At 48.2% G+C, this 23,353-nt stretch overlaps 1 protein-coding gene across 5 annotated transcripts; it reads right to left on the reverse strand.

Moving 5' to 3' along the window:
• Positions 1 to 949: 949 nt before the first annotated feature.
• Positions 950 to 23,183, reverse strand: GGT7 (gamma-glutamyltransferase 7). 5 transcript variants are annotated; one of them, XM_045885651.2, is made up of 15 exons: positions 22,973 to 23,183; positions 16,328 to 16,563; positions 15,811 to 15,962; positions 14,466 to 14,583; positions 13,576 to 13,643; positions 13,290 to 13,363; positions 12,783 to 12,979; positions 10,666 to 10,753; positions 8,969 to 9,096; positions 8,713 to 8,801; positions 6,914 to 7,063; positions 6,678 to 6,795; positions 5,848 to 5,985; positions 4,604 to 4,696; positions 950 to 1,581 (listed from the first exon to the last, which is right to left on the reverse strand). In XM_045885651.2, exons 1-15 carry the CDS (start codon positions 23,139 to 23,141, stop codon positions 1,519 to 1,521), a joined length of 1,881 nt encoding a protein of 626 aa, XP_045741607.1. In that variant the 5' UTR covers positions 23,142 to 23,183; the 3' UTR covers positions 950 to 1,518. The 5 variants fall into 5 exon arrangements, with proteins under 5 accessions (XP_045741607.1, XP_064429132.1, XP_045741606.1 ...); XM_045885650.3 differs by having other exon boundaries at positions 952 to 1,581; positions 4,597 to 4,696; XM_064573061.1 differs by having other exon boundaries at positions 952 to 1,581; positions 4,597 to 4,696; positions 14,454 to 14,583.
• Positions 23,184 to 23,353: the final 170 nt, after the last annotated feature.

The following is a 23,353-nucleotide window of genomic DNA, read 5'->3' on the forward strand; positions in this document are numbered from 1 at the left end:
TTGCCCAACTTTTAATTAGGTTGTTGAACTGAAGCGTGCTTTATATATTCTGGGTACTAGACCCTTATTAGATATATGTTTGCAAATATTTCTCTCATTTTGGGGGTTGTCTTTTTACCCTCTTGATGTATCCTTTAATGCTCAAAGTTTTTAGTTTTCATGCATTTCAATTTATCTATTTTTTGTTGCTTGTGCTTTTGGTGTCATATCTAAGAACCAATGCCAAATCCAAGTCATGAGGATTTGCTCCTATGTTTCTTTCTAAGACTTGTATAGTTTTAGCTCTTATATTTAGGTCTTTGATCCATTGTGAGTTACTAGTTGTATGTGATGTGGGGTAAAGGTCAAACTTCATTCTTTTTTATGTGGATATTCAATTGTACCAGCACTGTCTGTTGAAAAGACTATTCTTTCTCCATTGAATCTTGGCACTCTTGTCAAAAATCAACTCATCATAGATATATAGGTTTATTTCTAGACTCTCAATTCTATTCCATTGGTATGTTCAGCCTCATGCCAGTACCAAACTGTTTTGAATACTGTAACTTTATTGTAAATGTTCATTTTTTTCACTTAAAAAAAAACCATTTATTTATTTGTTTGTTTGTTTATTTATAAGTAGGCTTCAGGCCCAATGTGGGGCTTGAACTCATGACCCCAAGATCAAGAGTTGCATGCTGTACCGACTGAGACAGCCAGGCACCCCTGTAGTAAGTTTTCAAATCAGAAAGCTTCACATCTTAACCAAGATACCCAAATACCCAAAATATCCAATTTAAGAAACAAATAGTAAACCAATGGCTGTGGCTGTTTTTGCACCACCTCACTTGCTCCCACTCCCACACAGCCAAACATAAATCAGTCCAGAGCCGTGGTTAAGCAATAGTCTTTCTTTAATTCCCCTTTGCAAATGGAAGCCCCTGAGCTGGTCCCCACCCCCACCCCTACCCACAACCTGGGCCCCCCCCAGATGCAAGTCCCCACCTCAACTTGGTGGGAGGAAGAGAGGAGCACCCCCTCCCCAGGATGGTCCATTAAAAAAATCCTAGTCATTTAAGAAACGAGGCTAGGGACAGGAGAAGGGAGCTGGAAGACAAGGTCCAGGTCAGGCCAGACTGGAGATGTTGGGGTTGTGAGGACCCTTGAGAAGGGTTTGCAAACGCATCCCTAAGCTCAGGGCCAGCATGGCTGAGGGTAAGGAGACAGACAGACCTGCCTGCCTGGTTGTGGACACTGACACTCACCACCACCACCACCACAGGCCTCTGGTTAAAGAATTTTCCAGTTACTCTGGGATAGGGTCTGGCCCATGATCTGGGGCATCCCTGGGGTCCCCCTGAGACCAAACCTGGGAGAAGGAGGGACTCTAGGAACATGCAAAGGGGGGGAGCAGAGACCCCCGCCCCACCCCGCTGCTCTACAGGATGGTGGCTCCAGCTGCGTCTGGGCTCCGAGGGTCCTTCACACCAATGATAAAGTTGTTGGTTCTCCGGCTGCCATGGACCCAGGATAAGACATCTACTTTCTCCACATGGTGACCCCTGGCTTCCAGGAACTCAATCTCTTCCTCTGTGAACTCACCTGAAAACCATCCCCCAACATATACACATTCAGAGTGTTCAGAGCACGGGTTAGGAGTCCCATGGTCAGACCTGAATCCTGGTCCTGGATGCCCACTGTATGACCTTGGGCAAACTGCTTTACCTCTCTGAGCCTCAGCCTCCTCATGCATAAAATGGGGATTATGTAAGAACCTACCATGAAGTTGTTGTAGGGATTAAAGGAGATAAATCACAGAAAGCACAGAGGTCAGAACCTTGCATATAGTATGTGATCAATAATATATGTTCACTCTTAATATTGCAAAAAAGGGCTATGGGCTCTTCATCTCCACCTGCCTAGGCCAAGCTGCCATCATTACTTGCCAGGATAGCCAGGATGCAGCCATTACTGCCTAGCCCACTGACTGGTCTTTCTGGTTCCAGTCCTGCTTCCTTACAGCCTATTCACATAGAGCCAAAGGGATCCCCTTAAGCCATTAGTCAGACCACTCACTTCCCCTTCTCAAAACTTTCCAACAGCTTTGACGGCTCTTAGAAGAAAAATCCAAAGTTCCTACCAAGGCCTCTAAGGCACATCATCATCTGGGACCTCACTGCCTCACTAAACTCTTCTCCTCACTCATTTCCTTCCATTTTCTCCCTTAACTCTGCTTTAGCCTCCTTGCTGTCCCTCAGGTTAGGCCAAACATGCTCCTGCCTCAGGGCTTTGCACATGCTGTTCTATTTGTCTGGAATGTTCTTCTCCTAGTCACAAAACTGGCTTCCTTACTTCATTCCAATCTTCGAGGAGAACTTCCCTGACCACAATCTAAAATGGCAGCCCTGTCATCTTTACCTTGCTTTATTTTCTTTCAAAGTACTTATTGCTACCTGTTTATTTATTCATTTATTTACTATGTCTTTCTCCATTAGATTATAAGCATTTTGAAGGCAAGGACATTTTCTTATTCACCATTGATCCTCATTGCCTTTATATGGATGAATGAAGAAATGCCCACCCTCTTACATAAGTTCAGGCCCTCGCCATTTCTTGCCTGGCCCTTTATCCTAGTTGCCTCTGTTTCCCCAACTTAAATTCTCCACCCTTCAATCCATTTCCCCTACATAAAACATTTCAGGTCTATCCCACCTCCAGTCAAGTGGATAAAGTCCATCCTTCTTACCATGAACCTCCATAAGCCCTGTAACCTCACCTCTTACTGCTCCTTTGGGTCTGCAGATGGGATAACTTAGGGTAGCTCTTGAGGTAAAGATACAACACTGAATAGCAATGAATCACCAAGTCAGAAATGTATTTCCTTTATGGTTCATTTTCGATTCTTTGGATAATGGCAAGGACTAAGTTTTAGTCTGGCCTCTAACACTTCTAACCTCTTTTTTCAACAGAGAGAGCAGGCCCCAGAGCCTTCTGGGGTAACCATATCCACCTAAAACCTACAAACAGTTGACTTTTTAATAGGTCTTTATCTTTCATTTGTGGCAAATGATGCTACTTTTCCATTTGAGATTATGATATGGGATTTACCTTTAAAATACACTTACATTGAAAAGGAAGTCTATTTACAGAGACACATATGTAAATAATGGTTCAGATGGTGTGCAAATGTGGCAAAATTCGTGAAAGTGCTGGATAAATTCTGAAGTTTAGTAAACAATGTCTCTAGTCCAGCAGGCCTCCTGGCTGCTTTCTGAGCCATTCTTTCTGGCTTTTGCCCATTTGTCCAGAATATTCTGGGTTCTGGACATGCCAAATACCTGCTCATACTTCAAGGCCCAGCCAGTTGTCACCTCCTCCATAGCCCTCAGTGGATGAACTTTCCCTTCGCCAAGCCTCTACTCCTCATGTTCCTGTCTTAAACTGTGAATTCCTCAAGGGTGGGCTAGGATGAACCAAATCCAACTCCCTCCACCCCCGCCCAAGTAACTTAGCATACAGCCTCACATTCAGTAGAGATCAGAAGTTATTAGTTGGGATAGCCTCATTATCATCATCCAGGATCCAGAGTATTACCAACCAAACCACAGAGTGTGGCTGCTGAGGATTTAGGTCTGTGACTTCTAACATGCTTCAGTCTAGGAGATATGCTGTAAAGAACTGAGTCTTTGGTGTCAGCTAGGTATATGTTCTAATCTCAATTCTGCCACTTATGGGTTGATTTTTGACTGATTTATAACCTCTCTGGGCATAATACATATAAATTTGTAATACATAATACCAAGTAGGCAAGAACCATGTCTCATTCAATGTCCTATCCCCTTTGGACTTGCATAATACATCATCTGTTATAATAAAAATTCCTCAAAGCTGCCCATACTTTCCCATTTACAAAAATTAAGTTGTGTCTAAAATTAAGCCCCTGTCCTTAGAGGAAAGCACATTTTCTCACTGTAATCTACAGGGTCCATGACCTGGCCCCTTCATCTCACTCTCATTCACCCTGGTCTCCTTTCTACTCCTAAAACATGCCAAGCCCATTTCTGCCCTGAATTCTTTGCATCTGTTCCCTTCGCCTACAAAACCCGCCCCAGTTCTTTGTACGGTGGGCTCCCTCTTACTCTTCAGATCTCAGCTTAAATGTCACCAAAGAGAAGACTTCCCTAGTCATCGAGTTGGTCCTTTATGTCAGCCTGCAGAGTATTTATTTCACTTTCTTATATTTCTTTGATTATTTATTTTCCTGTCTGCCTATAAATGCTGTATCCCCAGCACCTACAATAATGCCTGGCACACAGTAGGTATTCAATACAAACTGCTGAATGAATGGTTTGCAGAATGAACAAGTGTATCTTATTTTACAAATTAGAAAACTGAGGCTCAGAGTAGAGACATGAATTTCCCAAGGCCACACAACCAGGAAATGACAGAACTGGTTCCAGTCCCCAGATCGTTCACTGTCCCAAAGGAATTAGTTGGGAGAAATCAAACTTTCACTGGCAGGAGTTGTACTGGTCAAGGCAGGGACACCATTGCGAGGAGCCCCTTTCTCCACCCAGCTTTTTGCCCACCCCATGGGGATCTCTGCTCTGCACTCACTGTCCACCTGCAGGAGGTTGGACTGCAGGTCTGGATGCAGACGGCCATGGGCCAGGCTGTCACTCAGGTTCCGGTTCAAGGTCAGGACATTCAGTAAAACCTGTGGGCAGCCAAGGGGTAGAAGTCAGGGCTGCCCCAGAGATGGGGATTCAGGACTCTGCAGGCCTCATCCCTGGGCCGGACTTCTTACTCTTTGGAACCCTTACACTAGGGGTATTATCTGAACAGCCTTGGAAAACAGGCAGGCCTGTAATGACTGTCCCCATTTCATACAGGGGGAAACTGAAGGCCAGAAAGGGAAAGCAATTCACTCCAGAGCTTAGAGAGAGCCAAGGAAGAGGTACCACTGGCAGTCAGTCTCCTGTAATCCGGCCCGGGGCTCGCCTCCCTTCTCCCTGGCCAGGACAGGGTTAATAGCTGGAGTAGTCTAAGGCACAGTATGGGTGGGTACTTTTAGCTTAGTGGTTAGGAGTGTGGGTAGGCTCTCAAAACAAACTGCCTGACCATTCTTACTTAACTGGACCTAACTTCTTAACCTCTTTGGGCTTTAGTTTCCTCATATATAAAATGGAAATAAGGATTCCTCCCAATATTGGGAAGGCTAAAAGAGTGAGCATATGTAACACCATGCCTGGCGGTTAGTAGAACTCCATAAAGGCTAGTTGTTATTACTGTCTCCATTTTACAGATGAGGAGACAGGTTCAGAGAGGTTAAGCGAATTCCCCAACATCACACAGTTGAAAATTGGCAGCACTTGGCCTGGGGCCCAGGGCTGTCTGATTCCAAAGCTTAGGCCACTTAACTCACCATCTGCCAAAGTAAGTGCCTGGCACATATATCAGGTGCTTAAAACATTTGTGTAACTATTGTGAGACATTCTGGAGAGTAGGCACTTCCTTTCAAAATCAGACCCTAAAGAGGGCTGCTTGTCTATTCAAATGCTGAGTAGAGGCATCATGGGACTTGAGGTTGACAGACTTAGGCAGCCCAGGTGCTATATCACCTCTCAGTTCCACCAAACCATGATTTTCCATCCAACCTGGAAGACAGGGAACTTCAGGGCTCCATTTTGGCTAAGAAACTCAGCACAGCCTATGTCCCCAGTGCCCAGGATGGGCCTGTCACAAAGCAGCCTCAGCCTATGTTTGTTGAGCTATGGATGAGAATAAGCCAGAGACACGAGGGCATCTAAAGTTCAGGCCACAGCTTGGCTGCTGACCACAAAGGGCCTACCATGGAGGAAACCTCACCTGGGTCAGTCCACTGAGGCCCCGGGCAGCTCCATTGGCCCCCAGGGCGAGGTAGGTCCCACAAAGCCCCTCTGCTGGCCGGACCACAGTGGGCAGCAGGAAAGACAGTGGTCGCTTCCCTGGCTGCACCGAATTCTCCTGTTGTCAGAGGACCGAGAGCACAGGGGGATAACAGTTGGGGCAGGTTTTCATGGGAGACTGGTCCCTTCCCAGGCCACAGTTTGCTGTCTATGAAATGGACAGGGTCCCTGGATAACTGGGGTGGATAGTGGACCCACTGAGTTGCTATGGGGCCACCATGGGTGGAAGGGGAGGGGACCAAGCCAAGACAGATGGCTAAAGGGAAGAACAGGATAATCTCTACCCTGGTCATCTCTCTCATTGTCCTGGCAGGGCCTCAGGATGCAGAGAGTAAGAGTACTGGCCTCCAAATAGACCATAATTCCTATCTCCTTCTTCCTTTGACCAACAAGAGGGCTGACCCCATCAGCTCAGCATTACACAATCGTAGACCATTGTGCTGAAAAGTACCAAAGCATCAAATGAGGGCTAATATCCTTATTGTACAGGTGAAGGAACTGAGGCCAAGAGAGGGGGCAAGACTTTCCCCAGCTCACATAGTGAGACAGACACAGAATGGGATGAGGTTTCTTCACGCCCACCAAGCTCCAAGCCCCAGACTTGGGCTGGGGGTGAAGTGGACACCTTGTTTAGGCTTCTTTTCTTATACCAGAAGTTCCTAGAGGAAGTAGGGAGGGAGGGGCAGCCATACTGCTGTACCTCCTACCTAGCCTCAAGGTCCCCAGGGGAGGAGGGAAGCAAGGCCCTACCAGGCTGGGTGCAGAGTGGTTAGCAGTCCTGTTGGGCCAGGAGAAGTCTAGCATCTGGCTGTTGAGCAGGATCCCTGAGGGAGTGATGAGGCCACTGCCAAAAGGCCGGTTCAGGGAGCTGGGGGTAGAGGTTGGAGCCAGGTGAGCCCTGAGGTCACCCTCATTCCCATCTGGCCCCCACCTCTTCCTGGTCCAGATGATCCCCAGTGCCAGGTTCTTCGTCTGAGCTGGCATACCTGACCATGGCCACAATGAAGTCATCAGGGCCCATGATCAGCACCTGAGCAGCTGTGGGAGCCCCATCCAGCTCGTAGACGGGCAGGAGTGGGGCAGGGGCCGCCTGGGAGTCATTGATGTGGCCCCGGAGGTAGGCAGCTTCTACCTTGCTGAAAAGACAAGGGGTAGGAGATTAATACATAGCAGGCTCTCGTTACACCCCACCTACCACACTGTGATGCCTGTTTGTGCAATGATTTGATTAATGTCTGCCTCCCCCATTGGACTCTCAGGTCCATGAGAGCAGAATCTCTCATTCCGAGCATATGGGAAATATCCAGGAAATCGTTGTTGAACTGACTGAGTTCATTTAGGTGTTATCCAGATTCCCTTTTAGAGCCAACTTTTATTTAGTGCTTAAATCAAGAGTCTTTTAGTTACTCGACTTTATTTACTCACTTAATCTTCTCTTTGAAAGTACCTGGGGCATAGTGGATGCTCAGATAATATTTGTTTTGAATGAACAAACTATTTAATCTAATGTTTGTCATTTCGAACTGAAGTTTTATGAAGAGTTTAGTCAGAGGAGGGTTTTGTATACAGGGATCTTTAGTTACTATTAGAATTTTTTTTTCAAGGCACAGGAAGACTTGGCACACAGTAAGCCCTTAATAACTATATATTGGAAGAATTACTTAGATGAATTTAATATAGGGGTGTGTGTGTGTGTGTGTGTGTGTGTGTTTTAGAGCTAAATTGAAAACAACATGTAATTCTCCAGACTTTTTAAAGTTTGGCCGAGGGTTTCTTACTTAATGACTGTTAGTTTGGTGCTTCTAGTTGATTAGAGTGACAAGTTACCAAGGATTACTGAAGACTTTCATTCCGTTTTCAACCATAAAGGCTGGAGGCCACACAGAAGAGGTACAGAGGGCTTTGTTTCAAGTGGATTGGGTGGGGGAACAGAGGCTTTGTTTTTAGCCCTCTTCCTTGTGGTCTTGAACTGCTTACTGTTTTTGGTTGTTGCTCTTTTTGCTTTTTAATTATAAGCTATTCACTTTAGTCTCATTGTTTTCAACTTAATTCATAGAGTTGCTTGAGTAATACTACAAATTTACGCTAACTATATTTTTGGCTTCTGATTTTTCCCTTAGCTAGCCTTTCAGTCAATGAGAGTAGCAATTAAATACCAACCATTCTTACCCACCCCTATTGCCAATTACTAATACTATCTGTTGAATATTTATTATATGCCACACAGTGTGCTAAGTGCTTCGCATGTATGACCTTATTTAGTCCTTACCTCAACCTCATGAGGCTGGCACCATTATTGTCAGGCCCCCTTGTAGAAACAGACAGAATTTAAGTGACTTGCCCAGTGCTGCACAGCTAGTGAATGGTGAAGCTGGGATTTGAACTGAGTCAGTCTGACCAGAGCCCACAGTCTTACTACAATGTTATGTTGCTAATGTGGAGACATTATAGTCAAAATCCCCATCACCTCAGGTATTTGCTTGGGGACTTTTCATTGTTCTTAGGCTTTCTTTTTCCACTAAAAAGGGGACACAGGTGGGCCCAGATATGTGCTCTGCTAGGGTCAGAAAGTTTTGAGAGCCAAATGATGCAGACTAACTCATCATACAAATGGGGAAATTGAGGTAGGTACTGGGAAAAGTAACCAGTGTAATACTGAGTTGAGCTGAGCTGAAATTGACTTGGGACTCCAGGTCTTATTGCTCTACCAGCTGCTTTTCATCTGATCCTTTCCTCACACCCACTACCACCTCTGCCACCCTTAGGGTCCTGCCCTGGGACCCACCTGAGCATGTCATCCATGCTCTCAGTGATGGTGGAATCGTAGACAGGATCTCCCAGTCTGCTGGCCAGGGCTAATGCGATCTTCAGAGTCTGAAAATGTACAGGGGTGTGGAAGAGGCTGCCAGGCTCCTCCCAGCACCCACGCTATTGATCCTCATGTGAGAAAACTTGGAGGTTAGTCCTGCCCCATGGCAATACCCCATCCCCCCACTCCCAGTGTACCAAGACCCAGGGCAGGGTGGAGGGGTCGGCCTTGCCTCTGCCACCCAGTGAAGAGCTTGTTCCCGGGACACGAGCGTGGTGAGATTGAAGCCTTCAAGGATGTTGAGAGCACTGATGAGGGCAGGACCCGTATGCGGGGGTGGGGGACTGAGAACCAGGTGGCCTGGGGAAAAAAAAAAAGAAATGACTAGATGGCAGGGGTGGGGTCAAAACATCTCCACATCCCACCATCACATAGACTGAGACTACTGCACTGACCCCTCATCAGACAGGCAAACTGCCCTGAGAGGCAAAGGGACCCACACAAGTTCACATGGCAAGTCAAGGGCAGGGCCAGAACTCCAATCCAGAACAACTGGCCTTCAGTTTCCTCTTCTGCACAAGGAAACTAAGGTCCAAGAGGACTGTAGTCTGTCCAGTCACTTTGTAGGCAGAACAGGGACAGGTGTCCAGAAGTCCAGATTCCTGGTCCACCATGTGTCTCCTTTTAGCTCCTCCCACAGGCCAGGATACTATTCAGGGCCCCTGATGGTCCCACTACCCCCAAAACTTCTTGGGAGCAACAACCTCCTCTTCCTATTTGAGGCCCCTATTATTAGATGTTTGGACATTGAAAGAATAATGATAATACCTGACAAATAACATTGACAGTAACTGATTAACTCATTTAATCCTCACAATGGGTAATGTTATCATCCTTATTTTACAGGTGAGGAAACTGAGGCACAGAGAGGCGGCTGGTCCAAGTTTATAGGAGACAGGGGGAACCCGGCGCACTCAAAGTGCTGGCATTGCCAAGAGAACCAGGCTGAGGAGGAGAAATGTAAGATCAAATAAGCATTCAGTGTCCACTTTGATCAGGGCAGCTTCCAACATCATCTCCTCAAATCTTCATGGGGGCCCTGAGAGGTAGGCACTAACATTATCTCCATTTTCAGGAGGGAACCACAGCTCAGAGTGGGAAGTGACTTGTTCAAGGTGAATGGGACAGCTGGTACTCAAACCCAGGTCTTCCTGGCTCCAAAACTATGCTCTTCCTCTGCTCCATATACCATCACTTCTGGTAGAAGAATCAGGCTAGAGGTTGAGGCCTGGAAACCTGAACTCAGAGGCGACCTGACCTGGGGCTTGAGGTGATCCAGACCTTCTAGAGAGGAAAGGACCCGAGAACCTGAGAACCTTCTGAGGGACCCAGGAACCCACCACTTTGGGTTCAGCAAACATGGACTTCACCCATGTCATAAGCTTAGCTTTCTGGGCTCCTCGCTGGTTTGAGTTTGATAGGTTAAGTTCCATTCCATCCCTGGGCCTCAGTTTTCTTTTGACACAATGAGGGGACAGGTCTATAATTGTCTTGAAAAGTTTGTTCAATATGAAGCTAGATGAACTCTGGTCTTATGAATTCTTCTAAGGAAGTACAGGGCAGTGAGAGTGGAGCTAAAGCAACATAGAACCCAAATCAAGAAAACCTATGGCCAGAACCCCAACTCCCAGGCCTGAGCCTTTGACCAGACCTCCCTCCTCATATCCTAAATACTTGGGGTAACTGACCCCACGACTACTTCAGAAGATGGGCTGGCTCTGGCTTGCTTCAACAGTTGGCTGCCCAGGCAGCTCACTGCCTCAGTCTCTCTCCTGAAAAATGGGGAGGAGTCTCTAGGCCAAAAGGAGGTGGCCATGGACTAGGAGGCTTCTCCTGAGCAGGGACCCTGAGAGCTGGGAGAGAGCTCACCTCTGTATACGCCACACACAGGATTCTCCACGAGGGCACTGTAATTGCTGAAGTCCTCCTCGGTTATGACACCCCCTGCGTGCTGGGCCTGCAGGGGAGAGAATGACCCCACCACAGATGTGAGCCACACACCACACTGTGAGCATGTGGGCTTGGCCTATGGTATATGGTTGAATCAAAGACAGACTTGATATTTATAATTTTTGTGCCTTCTGCAATTCCACACAGCCTTTAGGGACCCGTTAGCCCTGGGTATCCTGGGAAAAAGGAAGGGGAAAAAGCACTAACAATGAGCACCTGCTATGTATCAGAAATTCTTTGAATGACCTCCTTAGATTGGCATCCAAGTCCCTTTGTGATCTGGCCCCTGCCCACCTCTCCTACCTCATGTCCTGCTATTCCCCAGTGAGCTCTTTACAGCCACCCTGAGTGACCTACAGTTTCTGAACTTATGACTCCTTGGCCTTAAACATACTACCTTCTCTGCCTATGTAAAAGGAACATTTTCTGGGATGCCTGTCTGGCTCAGTAGGTACAGCATGCAACTCTTGATCTTGGGGTCCTGAGTTCAAGCCCCACATTGGGCATAGAGATTACTTGAAAAAAAAAAAAAAGAATATTTTCTACCTACAGTAGAATTTGCCTATAAGATATCAAAACTGGATTCTTCATTTCACTACAATTAACTAAAGCCACTCCCAAACCATGAACTCTGGATGATCCTGGTAGGATTGACCCTGATTTCATGTAACCAAGCACTCTGTTGACCAATGAACCGATTTTGTACAAACCCATGAACTCATCCTTTCCAGCACGGTAATTTTCATTCCTAAATTAGCATAACCACTAGGAATCTTCTCTCTCTCTCTCTCCCTTCCCTCTATCTCTCTCTCTCTCTTTTTTTTTTTTTTTACTTTTTAGTACTTGAAACCCCTGACTTCTAATCCACCCTCAGTGAACTACACACTGAATTTCTTGGCTCGTGTGTTTTCCTTTGTTGGTCAATTTTATGAATTCAACTTTGGGGGTTTTTTTTGTTTTTTTTTTTTCTTTTAAAGCTCAGATAATCTTTGTTAGAGTCTCCTTCATCCCCTTCTCCAGAAGATCCAGGTGTGGCTGGCTAATCAGAACATTCCTTTTCCATGCCAGTGATTGGTTTGGGAATAGTCATGAGACCTATGACAGGCTGATGAGACATGACCTGGAGGCTTTTGCTGTAACTATTGGAATGAGAAATGTTCTTTTTCTGGGATGGTTTGCTGGAAGAATGGCCAGTGGGGAGCAGGTGTGGAAAGGATCTGATAGAGAGTGAATTCAAACAGAAGAAAGTGTGTGGATGGAGTTCTGGGCACAGCAGACCTACAGCCAGTACTCTGCTGGACTTCCCAGTTAAGTCCATCACATAGCCATACTTCCAGTGCCCAGTACAGGGTCTGACAAAGAACAGGCACTCTGAATGTAGTCTGAGTGACGGACCAATTCAATTCCCACAACCATATGGCAGAGATACATATAATCACCCCAATGGTACAGATGAGAGAATCACAGAGTTGGTTTCTGTATCCTTACCTTGAACATAATTTTCCCTTAGGAGTTTTGAATTACTGACAACAGTTCTCAGAACCCATTACTACCTCAGACTAAGAGTCTTTGGGGTTGGTTGGTAAGCCCTTGTGTCAATATCCCCAGTCCTGACAGTCATCAGTGAAGGAGGGGTTTCCCTCCATCCCTAGAAAACCCAAGAGTAGGGTGGGATTGTGGGATCGGGAAAGCTGAGGCTGATCCTGGGTCTCTGCCAGGACTGGGAGGGACAGGTTAAGACTCTGCACAGGTTGGCACCAGCCCTGGGGGGTCCAAGGGCACCTCTCTCAGTCAAGACAGAACAGTTCCATCATCCCAGGGGGTTCTTTATGCTGCATCCCATCAACTGCCCCCATCCCAAACAACCACTGATCTGATTCCTACCACTAGAAGTTAGTTTTGTCGATTAGAGAATCTTAAGTAAATGGAATCATCAGTAAATTTACATAGAAAGAAAGACAGAGAGGGAAGGAAAGGGAAGAAGACATCCCTGCAGTAGGGTCCTTCAGGGCAGGGGGGGCTCCCCAAGTGCTCACCTCGGCCACCATCTCCAGTGTGAGATTGCCTCCTGCGTAGAAGGCGGCGGGGCCGGAGGTGCCCAGTACATCCAGCACTGCGGCCAGGTCAGGCCGACGCAGCAGTGAGCCAGGTAGTGGCGGGTGGCCCAATGGCAGGAATGTCTCACGGAAACGCTCAGATGCATTGGGCGGAGGCTGTTCGGCAAGGGCACGGGCTGCAAGCAGGGACAGGAGGCTGGGCAGGGGGCTGAGATGCGCCATAGGTGAGGTGGCTGAGTGGCTGGCCCTAAGAGCTCTGCCCTCCCCACCAGGAGCCTGTTATGGGGGAGGAAGGGGGGATATATGGGCCCTTCCCAGGTCCCCTCATTTGAGGCTGCATCCCTATGAGGGTAGGATGGGTGGGGAGGGAGCTAAAGGAGCAAATGGAAGAGAGGTGTTTTCTGGCTTGGGCCCCAAATCTCAGAGGTTTCCTCTCCCCTTCCCATCAACCTCATGCCTTTCTCCCCACCCCCAGGCCCCACTGACCTAGATCACGGGTCACGTTGAAGCCATCTTGGGCCACAGCTGCTGCGAAGGCCAGGACTTGGGACCATGGCAGCCTGAGGGGGCCGGAGAGCAGGGGGTGGAGGAGATCCTGGGGGGAGGAGGAGGGGTCCTGGGGGAATGGGGGTTCCTGGGAAGGAGAGTCCTGGCAAGGGAAGGGGATATTAGGAGGGGGAGTTGGGAAGGAAAGAATCCAGGAAGGTAGGAGAAGGCCACCCAAGGAGAGATGCAGGCAGGGGCCCGTGGTCCCCCGGGGGAGGGTCTTTACCTGCCATAGAGCTGGTGAGCTTCATGTAGCCCCTTCACCATTCCGGGGACCCCCACCAAGAGCCCAGGCTGGGCGAGGCGGGCAGGCGAGGGAGAGAGGAGACCAGGTCACTGGAAGGGGGGGGCTGGGCTGAACTCCGCAGAGCCCCAAGCCAGGGATGGGGGCTGGCACAGGGGAAAGACACAGGCCAAGTATCCCAGAGGAGGGACAAGCTCTCCCCAAGCAGGCATCCCTCCCATTTCTCTGACTTACGGAAAGGCTTCCTTTATCTATCATAGTTGAGGGATTTATAAATTAAGCAAACCCCTTTAAGAGCCAAGACGTAACCAATTTAGATGGAAACCTGTCTACATTGGATTACATCTATTCCTGCACTTTAAAATAATGGACAATGGACTTTCATTTAACCATTCCATGATCACACCACCATTACTCAGCTGTGATAACTCAGGCATGTGTTTGGCTTTTGTCACCGCACCAAATATCTATTTTTCCAAGTTATTCTATTTCCTCCCTTGGTCTCAGTGGATAATGCGTTTGCCTTTTGCAGTTCCTCTTTAATTTTCCAGTATGTTGTGTGCTGGGAAAGTTATAGCCAACCGGCTTTGAATGAGATGTGTGAGTTATAGTGCAGGAAATTTGCAACCTCTCAGGCTGCTCAGGCTTCCAGAAGTAAGGTGTTACTATATTGCCTGTTATCAACCATACAGATCTTTTGGTTCATTATTTTATTTGGGGGGCTGCCTATCTCCTTCATAGCTTTAAGCGCATCCTGCTTCACTCTTTTCCTCACTTCCATAATAATTACTCAGCAAAGTAATGTTTGGGTTAGCAGAAGGGTAGTGAAGGGAGACCACCCCTGGACTCTCGCTTCTCACCAGGGTCCCCACCTTGGTTTCCCAGGATCTCTGCAGGGCCTCTTCCCTGAGGGCCCCTGGTGCAGACTCCCGGAAATCAATTAGGTGGCTCTCATTTCGTCGGATGTCATGTACCAGCATCACGCCCCCACTGGGAGAGACACAGAAGGGGAGGTTGATAAGATACTACCCCTCTAAACAATTAACCTGCCACCCTTTCATCCCCAATGGTGATGGCCATAGGCTAAGTTTGTCACAGGAGTCAGATGTCTGAGCCCCCTCTAGCATGGATTCAGAGACTCAGCCACTGTATGAGGGTGAGGAATAAAATCAAGGGGGTTGGGGACCCAGAGACCATGGACCTCTTCTAGGCTGTTACTGGAGATTTTAATCCCTGATTAGGGAAAACCCAGAGACTGGAAGAGCAAGATGTTCTACCTCCTGCCCCCACCTTAGACCACAGCTGGACCCCTGCCAGCTTCTTGCACCTGCCTCCATGGTATGCCCTGGCTCCCTCTACCAGGACTGAATTATGTAAGGATGGACTGTATACGACCAAAAGGGGAATTTCTTTGGTAGGGCCTGCAGGGCTGGTCTTGCAGGAGCCAAGATACGGACTTTGTCAGCTTGTTCCTTTTCTGTGGCTTGTTTCCATCTAAAATGGGAGTTATATCTGAGATGGTTGGCCTGCAGCCAAGTAATATAATAGGAAAGCATGCCAGATAAACAATAGGGAGTGGTAGGAACTATGGCCAAGTGGACAGCACAAGTCCCGTCATGCTATTCAGATAACTGCAGCCATGTGGGAATGTGGGCCCAGTGTTACCAGGTCTTCTGATTGTTCGAGAGATATTGAAAATCTGCATTTTTATGAAAATTCTCAATTTTTTAACAACAGCAAACAAATTTTTAAAAAATCTAAGTGTGGAAACCAAACTAATCTGTTGTGCTGGGTATGGCCTATGGGTGGCCAGTTTATAATCTCTGTTGTAAGAGTTCTCAGCCTGTGGTGTATTTCTGGAGGATAGAGGGTCCATAGCTTTCATCATGCTCAACAGGATTTGTTTTAAGGATTTGTAAACCCTAAAAGTTAAAGTATTCCTGCCTTAATTAGTGACAGTATACCCCCACCTGTGCACCTTACTTTATAGTTTATAAAAGCCTTTACCCAGTTAAAAAAAAAAAAAGCTTGTGAAAACACCTCTTCTGACTCCATGTCAGGAGAAGGGGGTAAAACTGGGTGTAGAAAGACAAATGCAAGGAGTTAGGGCCCAGCTACCCCTCTGGTCAAACTCAAAGACCCCCACATGAGGCCTACAGACCAGGACACAGAAGTAGGCCTGGGGGACCCCAGCCTCCACAGCTAGGAGCGCCTTACCCGCCAAGGCCAGAACTGTGTGGAGCCACGATCCCCAAACACAGGGCGGCTGCCACAGCGGCATCCACAGAAGATCCCTGTTTACTGAGCACCTCGATGCCCAGAGATGTGCAATGGGCGGCATCAGTCACCACGGCACCCTGGTGAAAGATCTGGGAAGGGAAAGGGGACTAGGTGGGGGCAGTAGGAGACCCCTGCCTCCTTAAGGCACCTCCACCAACCCCAGAACCTCCACAGGTGTTGGGGGTGGGAGCCCCGCCTTCTTGTCCCCTATGACTCTTCCTATATTGCCTCCAGTGCCTCTTACCTGATCAGGTCCCTTCCTTGCTCTGTCCCGTTCACACCCTGAGCTCCTCCCTTTGGGACCTTCTTCTGCCGTCTCACTGTCCTCTCCCCTTTCCATTTGCTGGCCCCCTCCCCCACTCAGCCAGTCGCAATTCAATTCCCACGGTCTCCGCAAGCGCTTCCCCACTCCCTCTTCTCCTTTCCTCCTTCTGCCCCCTCCCAACCCCCTCACCTGAGGGTCTCCGAAGTAAATCTGCATGACGAGCGCCACAGTGACACCGGTGGCAAAAGTGAGGCAGGCTGTGACAATGACTGTGAGTCCGTCCTGGCGGCAGGAGCACTCGGCCGCTGCCGCGGAGAACGGGTCCTTGCGCGTCTCCCGCAGCGGCGACCCGTCCTGGCTGCCCATCTCCGATGACGTGGACGGCAGCCGCTGCAGCCTCGCAGACTTCAGGAAGGAGTCCGGGTCTGCGGGCGGCAGCCAGGTGGGTCTGGGCACCTTACCCGGCCCTGCCCGCCCTCCAGGCGGGGCTGTTTGGCTTCCCCCCTCTCCCCGCCCCCGGTAAGCAAACCCTACTAGACGGTACTGCTCGCCCTTTGGTGTCTCCCCAACGCACCCCAGAACGGGGACGGTGGCAGTCCTGGCTGGGTAGAGACAGGGACCCGCAGCTGGGCTGGGCGGCAGGGGGCTGGATGCCTGGCCCCTATGCTCAACTTCCTGAGACCTGAGACCCACTCAGGACCTAGGACCCAGGGCAAACACTTCCTAGAGTGGAGGGGGGTTTGGGCCCTCCCTAGAAATCAGATCCTGCCCCAGCTGGGGCCCAGCCTTCTGTGTAAGGAAGTAGCTACATAAACTGAATGTACAGACCCTGGCTTCCAACCTTGCCTGGCTTGTCCATTCACTCACTCGACAAATATGGAAGGCCTGCCATGCGTCTGGCCCTACGCTAGATGCTAGGGGAAAGGAATAGACAGTTTCTGCCCTCATGAGGTTCACAGACCCATGGAAGAAAAGAAAATAAACATGTAAACAAAGGAGTATATCATTACAACTTGTAGCAAGTGCTATGAAGAAAAAGGAGGATGAAATGATAGAGAATAATGGTGTGTGTTGGGGGCTGCTTAGCTGGGATTTGGCAAGGCTTCTCAGTGGAGGTGACTTTTAAGCTGAGAACTAAGGGATGAGAAGGAGCTAGCCATATGTAGAACAAGGGTGAGTGTGTAGAGTGTTCCAGAAAGAAGGAGCAGCAGGCGCGACAGGCCCTAAGGTAGGAATAAGCTTGGTCCATTAGAAAAAAAGACAAACACAAAAAAACGAAGGCCTGGATGGCTCTGGTGTAGTGAGCAAGGGGAAAGAATAGTGAGGTGGAGGCTAGGCCAGGCGCACTGGGCCTTGTGGGCCTAGTGAGAAGCTTGGATTTAATCCTAGGAACCATGGGAGGCCACTTCAGAGTTTTAAGCAAGAACTGGAAGCCATCTGTTTTATATTTTAAAAAGATCCCTCTGGCTACTATCTGAAGAATGAATCTAAGGACAGTAAGAGTGGAGACGGGGAGACCCCAAAGCCACTTACTTGTTGGGTGACTATGAATGAATCACTTCAAGTCATGAGCCTCACTTTCCTCATCCTCATACTAGAGCTAATCCCTAACTGGCCAAATGGGTATAAGGATTCCATGAGATGATGTCTACCAGGCACCCTCTAGTTATTTCCATTCCTTTTTCGTCTTGGCCTGGCTGAGACCCTCCTCCATCCCATAGTTTCCCTCCTCTGGGTTATATTAGCCTTGAAACCAGTTATCTAAATGGCTTAAAGGTCCCGGGTATTTGTGAACAGTAAAGAAATGGCCCGGTACCTTGACCTTAATACCTTTGCTGTATGTACAATGTGTTTGAAAAAGTTCATTCAATCAATAAAAAATTTTTGAGCACCTGCTACTATGCACTAAGATTATAACCCCTTTAAAAAGTTTGTGGGGGGTGCCTGGGTGGCTCAGACGTTTAAGTGTCTGCCTTCAGCTCTGGTCCTGATCCCAGGGTCCTGGGATCGAGCCCCGCATCGGGCTCCCTGCTCAGCAGGGAACCTGCTTCTCCCTCTCCCTCTGCCTGCTTCTTCCCCTACTTGTACACGCTCTCTCTCTGTCAAAAATAAAAAATCTTAAAAAAAAAATAAAAATAAGAAAAATAAAAAGTCTGTGGGATAATGCTGAAAATTGTTAAATTTTCCTGTTTGAAATACTATCATGGTTCATCAATACCAACATGATAAAAATCCAAGCTCCTTGACCTGGCATTCAAGGCCCTCCATAATCCACACTCCCCTCTTTTGTATAAATAAGAAGCCACATACATATGTAGATAATTTTTTAGGAAATATTCATGGTGGTTACTTTTGGGGAAAGATACTGAAGGTGGGAATGAGATGGGGTAGGAGAATTTCTTCTTTGAAATTTCTACTACATATGTGTTTCTTTTTTTTCAAAGTCAATACATATATAAGATTTTATTTTTTAAAATAATCTCTACCCCCAACGTGGGGCTCAAACTCACAACTCTGAGATCAAGAGTCGCACTCTCCACCGACTCAGCCAGCCAGGAGCTCCTAAATTAACACATATATTTTTAAATAAAGAGGAAAAATTGTGCACAGATAAGAATGGAGAAGAGGACTTTTCCTTTTCTCACCATTTTCTTTTTCTTTTTGATCATAAACATGTAATTTATTTTAAAATTTTTATTTAAAAAAAGAAATTTGTCTTCTGGAAGCTTCCCTCAGCTGATCATGCTTGCCTCTACTCCTCAGCCCCAGTACCACACAGTCTATAAAAAAACTGGAATTCATTCAACAAACATGTTAAATACCTACTATGGGCACAGAACCCTCCTTGGTCCCTAGAGGTTTCAAAAGAAGTGCAGGAAATGGTTTTGAACTTATATTTATTGACGCTGACTATATTCCAAGCACCTTACATACATTCCCTCATCGAAGCGCTCCCATAACTTTATGAGATAGGCCTATTCTCTTCATTTTACAGATGAGGAAACTTGAGGCTGGAAAAGGATATTGCCCACTTAACGTCATAAAACGAATAAATGGCAGAAGAAAAAGCAACTCAAACCCTCTTTTCCAATGCTCCACAAGGCATCAGGAGCCGTTTCCATGCTCAAAAACCAACCTTACAAGCTAATTCTGGTTGATACTTCCAGGTACTCGTCCTTAAATCTGTTTTCTCCAGTCAGCTATGAGGGACCAGGAAGGGAAGTGATATGGCTCCATCAGAGTTGGACCTATTCAAGACTTTTTATTCCATCAGTCAATCATTAAGTTATTCATTTATTCAACAAAAATATTTACTGAGTACCCTACTGTGTAAGCACTAGGGCAATAATACCATTGATTTTACTGATATGTAAGAGCAACAATAGGACACTGGGAAAAGGTTAGTTTGGAATTGGAAGAAACAAGTCTTTTGGGAGAAAGATAATGAGTTTAATTTTGGTAATTCTAAATTTGTGGGACGCCAACAGGAGTTGTCTGGAAGCAACTGGCCTAGTATGTATCTGATTTTTATCTGCTTGGATGCCATTTCCAGACAATTTTCCATTTCAAAACACCATCTCTTCTCTCTCATTTCTCATTCTCTCATTCCTGACCAGACTGAGTATAGGACCTAGGCCTAGTCCCTCATTTTTTTTTTTTTTTTTTAGATTTTTATTTATTTATTTTTGCGAGAGAGAGCGAGCAAGCACGCAGGAGCAGGAGGGAGGGGCAGAGGGAGAAGCAGATTCCCCACTGTGCTGGAAGCCTGAAGCAGGGCTCAATCCCAGGACCCTGAGATCATGACCTGAGCTGAAGGCAGACACTTAACGGACTGAGCCACCCGGGCGCCCAGGCCTAGCCCTTCAGAACAGGTATCTCTACAGTGACTGGTTCAGCAACAGGTATGTGACCAGCACCAGGTCAATGAGACTCAAACTTAGTTCTATTGCTGGAACTATTGGGAAAGAGAAAGGCTTTCTTTCTGTCTAGATTGCTAAAATGGTAAGGTGTAAACCTGTTGCTACTGGGGGCATCTTGCCCCCACAGAATGAGAGGCTATCTGAAGATGAAGATCATAAAAAGGAAGGCAAAGCAAAAGACAAAAGCCAATTCCTTTTTAGGTACCTTGATCTAGCTATGCCTGAGGACCCACATCCCTGAATTTTTCAGTTATGCTACCCAATAAAATTCTCTTTTATGATTAGCTCAGTTTTAACTGAGTTTATGACAAAAGAATCCCGAACAGAGTTGACTTGGCAAGTCTAGAGATCAGGAGAGAGATCTTGGCTGGAAACTGAAGTCATCCCTGGCTTGCTTATTCCTTTAAGGGCAGAATCATTAAAGATTTTTGAACCAAGGAACGACATGATCAGAAGTTCAGGGTGGTAGTTGGATTGGGGTTGGTGGGGCAGGGGACAGGGAGTAGCTAGAAGCCTATGGGTAATACAGATAAGAGAGGATGGGGGCTTTGTCTCCAGTGGTGATAGCAGGGATGATGAGATGGATCGCAAGATACTTAGGAGGACAGAGAGCACCTGATCACCTTTGGAAGTAAGAGGAAGGAGGTCATGGGTAGCTCCTGAGCTTCTACCTTGCAGACTGGATGAGTGGCAGTGCCATTAACTGAGAATGACATTGGGGGAAGGGCAGGTATGGGGATGAGAGGATGAATTCAGCATAGTACATCCTGAAGGTAAGGCCCTTGCAGGACATCTAGAGGCCGATGCCTGGGACAGAGAGGAACCCATGGGCTTGGATCTCAGAAGAGAATCAAGAATCTCCCCAACCTTGGAGTGGTCACCGTTTTCCAGAGGGTCTGCTGTGGGGTACTTGGCACTTGGTTCTGGGGAGTGGCAGGCTAGAGGCTAGCTGGGCACAGCCAAGGTCCTGGATAAGAGGATGGCAGCGCTAGTAAGTGGCACCTCCAGGTTGAGAATATAGGAGATCATGTTAGCCAATAGGCTAGTCCAGCTGGCTAAGGGAGCCTTGGGGCTTAGAAGTAGTGCTTTGAGACATAGCATCAAAATGACTTCATAGGTATGATGTTAAGGGCCCTTGGAACATTAATGCACAACTGTGACTTAAGGTACAGATTCCCAGAAACTCAGGTGACAAGGGTCCCTGCTGGATTTTTGTACAGAATAGAGCAGAACCTGTCTTAACTCCCCAAGGTACACCCTGAGGCTTAAGAACTCCCTCCCCTGCTATTCTTTCATCCTGAGATCTCTCCCATCATTTATTTATTCAACAATTTTAATTGAGCGCTTAGCACTGTATTGGATGCTGGAGAAAGGACGGTGAACAAAACAGTCACAATCCTGCCCTCTCACAGGGTTTACAGACATGAAGTTTGCTCAAATAATCACAGAACTTGATAAACGCTAAGACATTTACAGGGAGCCAGGAGAAAACATGTCAGGGGCTTCCAATCTCTAGGTTAGGAGAGATGGGCATTCTTAGTTGAGCTGGAAGAGGAACCTGAGGCCCAGGTCAGGATAGATGTGTCCGCTGTCATACAGAGAGTCAAGACAGTGCTGGAACCAGAAGTAGCATTCCTGATCCCTGAATAAAGGACCTGGTTTCAGGCTGTTATCCACCAGGACACATCTTCCCACTACTTTCCCTGCTACCTCCTGATTCCAGGGCTACTCCCTCCGGAAAAGAATTCTTGATCTGCAGCTTGAATATCTGATGCCCATAAGCCTCCCCAGCCTTCCTACTCCTCCCTCCAGGTAGGGTACAGTCTAATTAGGTTGGCAGGGGCTGCTAGTAAGGGCCAGATGACTGGAAAGTTGTAGAGGGGGAAAGAGTTTTGGCTGTCAGGCTGGGAACAGCTACAGAAGGGCCAAGCTAGAGAAGGCTGGATCAGAGAAGCAGAATCTGCCAGGCTGGTAAGGAAGAGGGCTCAAGTGCAGGCACTGGGAGGAAGAGTGAAGAGAAGGATGCTCTAATGCCAGGAAGTGACGTTGAGGGAAGAGGGATGGGGGATGGAGGATGAAGAATGGAGAGGAGGATAGAGCTGGGCCACATGGATAGGAGGGAGAGCCCTAGGGAAGAAATGCTCAGAGAGCTCTTGGCCCTCAGGTCTCCCCCAAGCCCTGTCTCCCCGCTCCCTACTCCCACCCCTTGCAGTCCCTTCAAAGGTTGAGAACACAGTAAAATTCTGGAGCCTGCTTCCTAGGGGGCAGGGTACCTTACTAACATCCTGGCCTGATCCATGGCTCCAGGAGGGGTGAGGTAATCCACAGGGCAGTGAAGGCACTCTGGTCCCCAAGGACTCTGAGAGGTCATGCAGTCCATCCCCCTGTCTCCCAATATCTGCCACTCACAGACAGACGGAAATCATACTCTTTATCCCTCCCGGAACGTGAAGAGATTCTCAGCTTCTCCCTAAGGTCTCTCCTTCCCACAATCCTTGGCTGTGGGGAAGTTCTTCTCAAGACCTAGCCTCTACCCATCCTGCTGCAGTCTGACTTGGTTTCTCCTATCCTATTCTTTGTGACTAACGGACGGCCTCTTCTGGGTGATCACAGCTGTTCCTTAGGATCTCCCCTCCAACATTCCTTCCTTCCTTATTAGTTGGCTCTTCCCAAGAGGTAACCCCAACCCCTGCTGCTGCAGTTCCTGGCATCGTTCTCCCTTGTCGCATTCTAAGCCTCTACGGCAGAAATGCATCTCCATCCCCACTAGATAACTAACGGAGACAAGGGAGAAGGAAGAGGTCCAGGAGGAAGGGGATGAATTAGGGAGATGGAAACCGGCGGTGATGCTCCGCGCAGATGAAGGAGGACCGGGGACGTCCTAGGGGTCAGGGACCGGGCCAGCGGGCCTCACCGGTATCGGGGTCTCCCAGGAAGGCGTCCTCGTCCTTGCGGCCCCTCAGAGGGGCCGCGGGCGCCGGCTCGTCCTCCGGCAGCCTCGGGAAGCTGGTGATGCTCATGTAGTCCACCGGCGAGTAGGCGCCCAGGGCGCTCTCCTGACTGGCCTCGTTCTCCGCCGCCATCCTCACCCGCGCCCCCCAGCAACGCAGCGCCTGCCGGAAGTGGTGCGGCGGGGGCGGGGGGTGGGTGGAGGGCGGGGCCTGAGCTCCTGGGCCGCCAGGAGGGGGCGCCTCACCACAACCCCCGCGGGTGTCGGGCTCTGACTGAACACCCCTCCCCCTAGCGCTGTCAGCCTGCAGTGGACCGGCAGGTGGGCGGTGTGCCGTGTGGATGG

The sequence above is a fragment of the Mirounga angustirostris genome, unplaced genomic scaffold (genome assembly GCF_029215605.1).
Source record: "Mirounga angustirostris isolate CCGP_5_RB_7025 unplaced genomic scaffold, mMirAng1.0.hap1 SCAF_10, whole genome shotgun sequence".
NCBI lineage: Eukaryota > Metazoa > Chordata > Mammalia > Carnivora > Phocidae > Mirounga > Mirounga angustirostris.

Excerpts from the sequence above, each read along its gene's own strand:
- GGT7 (XM_064573060.1), bottom strand. The coding sequence starts at position 23,141 with ATGGCGGCGGAGAACGAGGCCAGTCAGGAGAGCGCCCTGGGCGCCTAC. Across the intron at positions 15,963-16,327 it reads TTTACTTCGGAGACCCTCAG|ATCTTTCACCAGGGTGCCGT; the intron begins GTGAGGGGGTTG and ends TTCCCTTCCCAG. Across the intron at positions 10,754-12,782 it reads CACTGGAGATGGTGGCCGAG|GCCCAGCACGCAGGGGGTGT; the intron begins GTGAGCACTTGG and ends TCTCCCCTGCAG.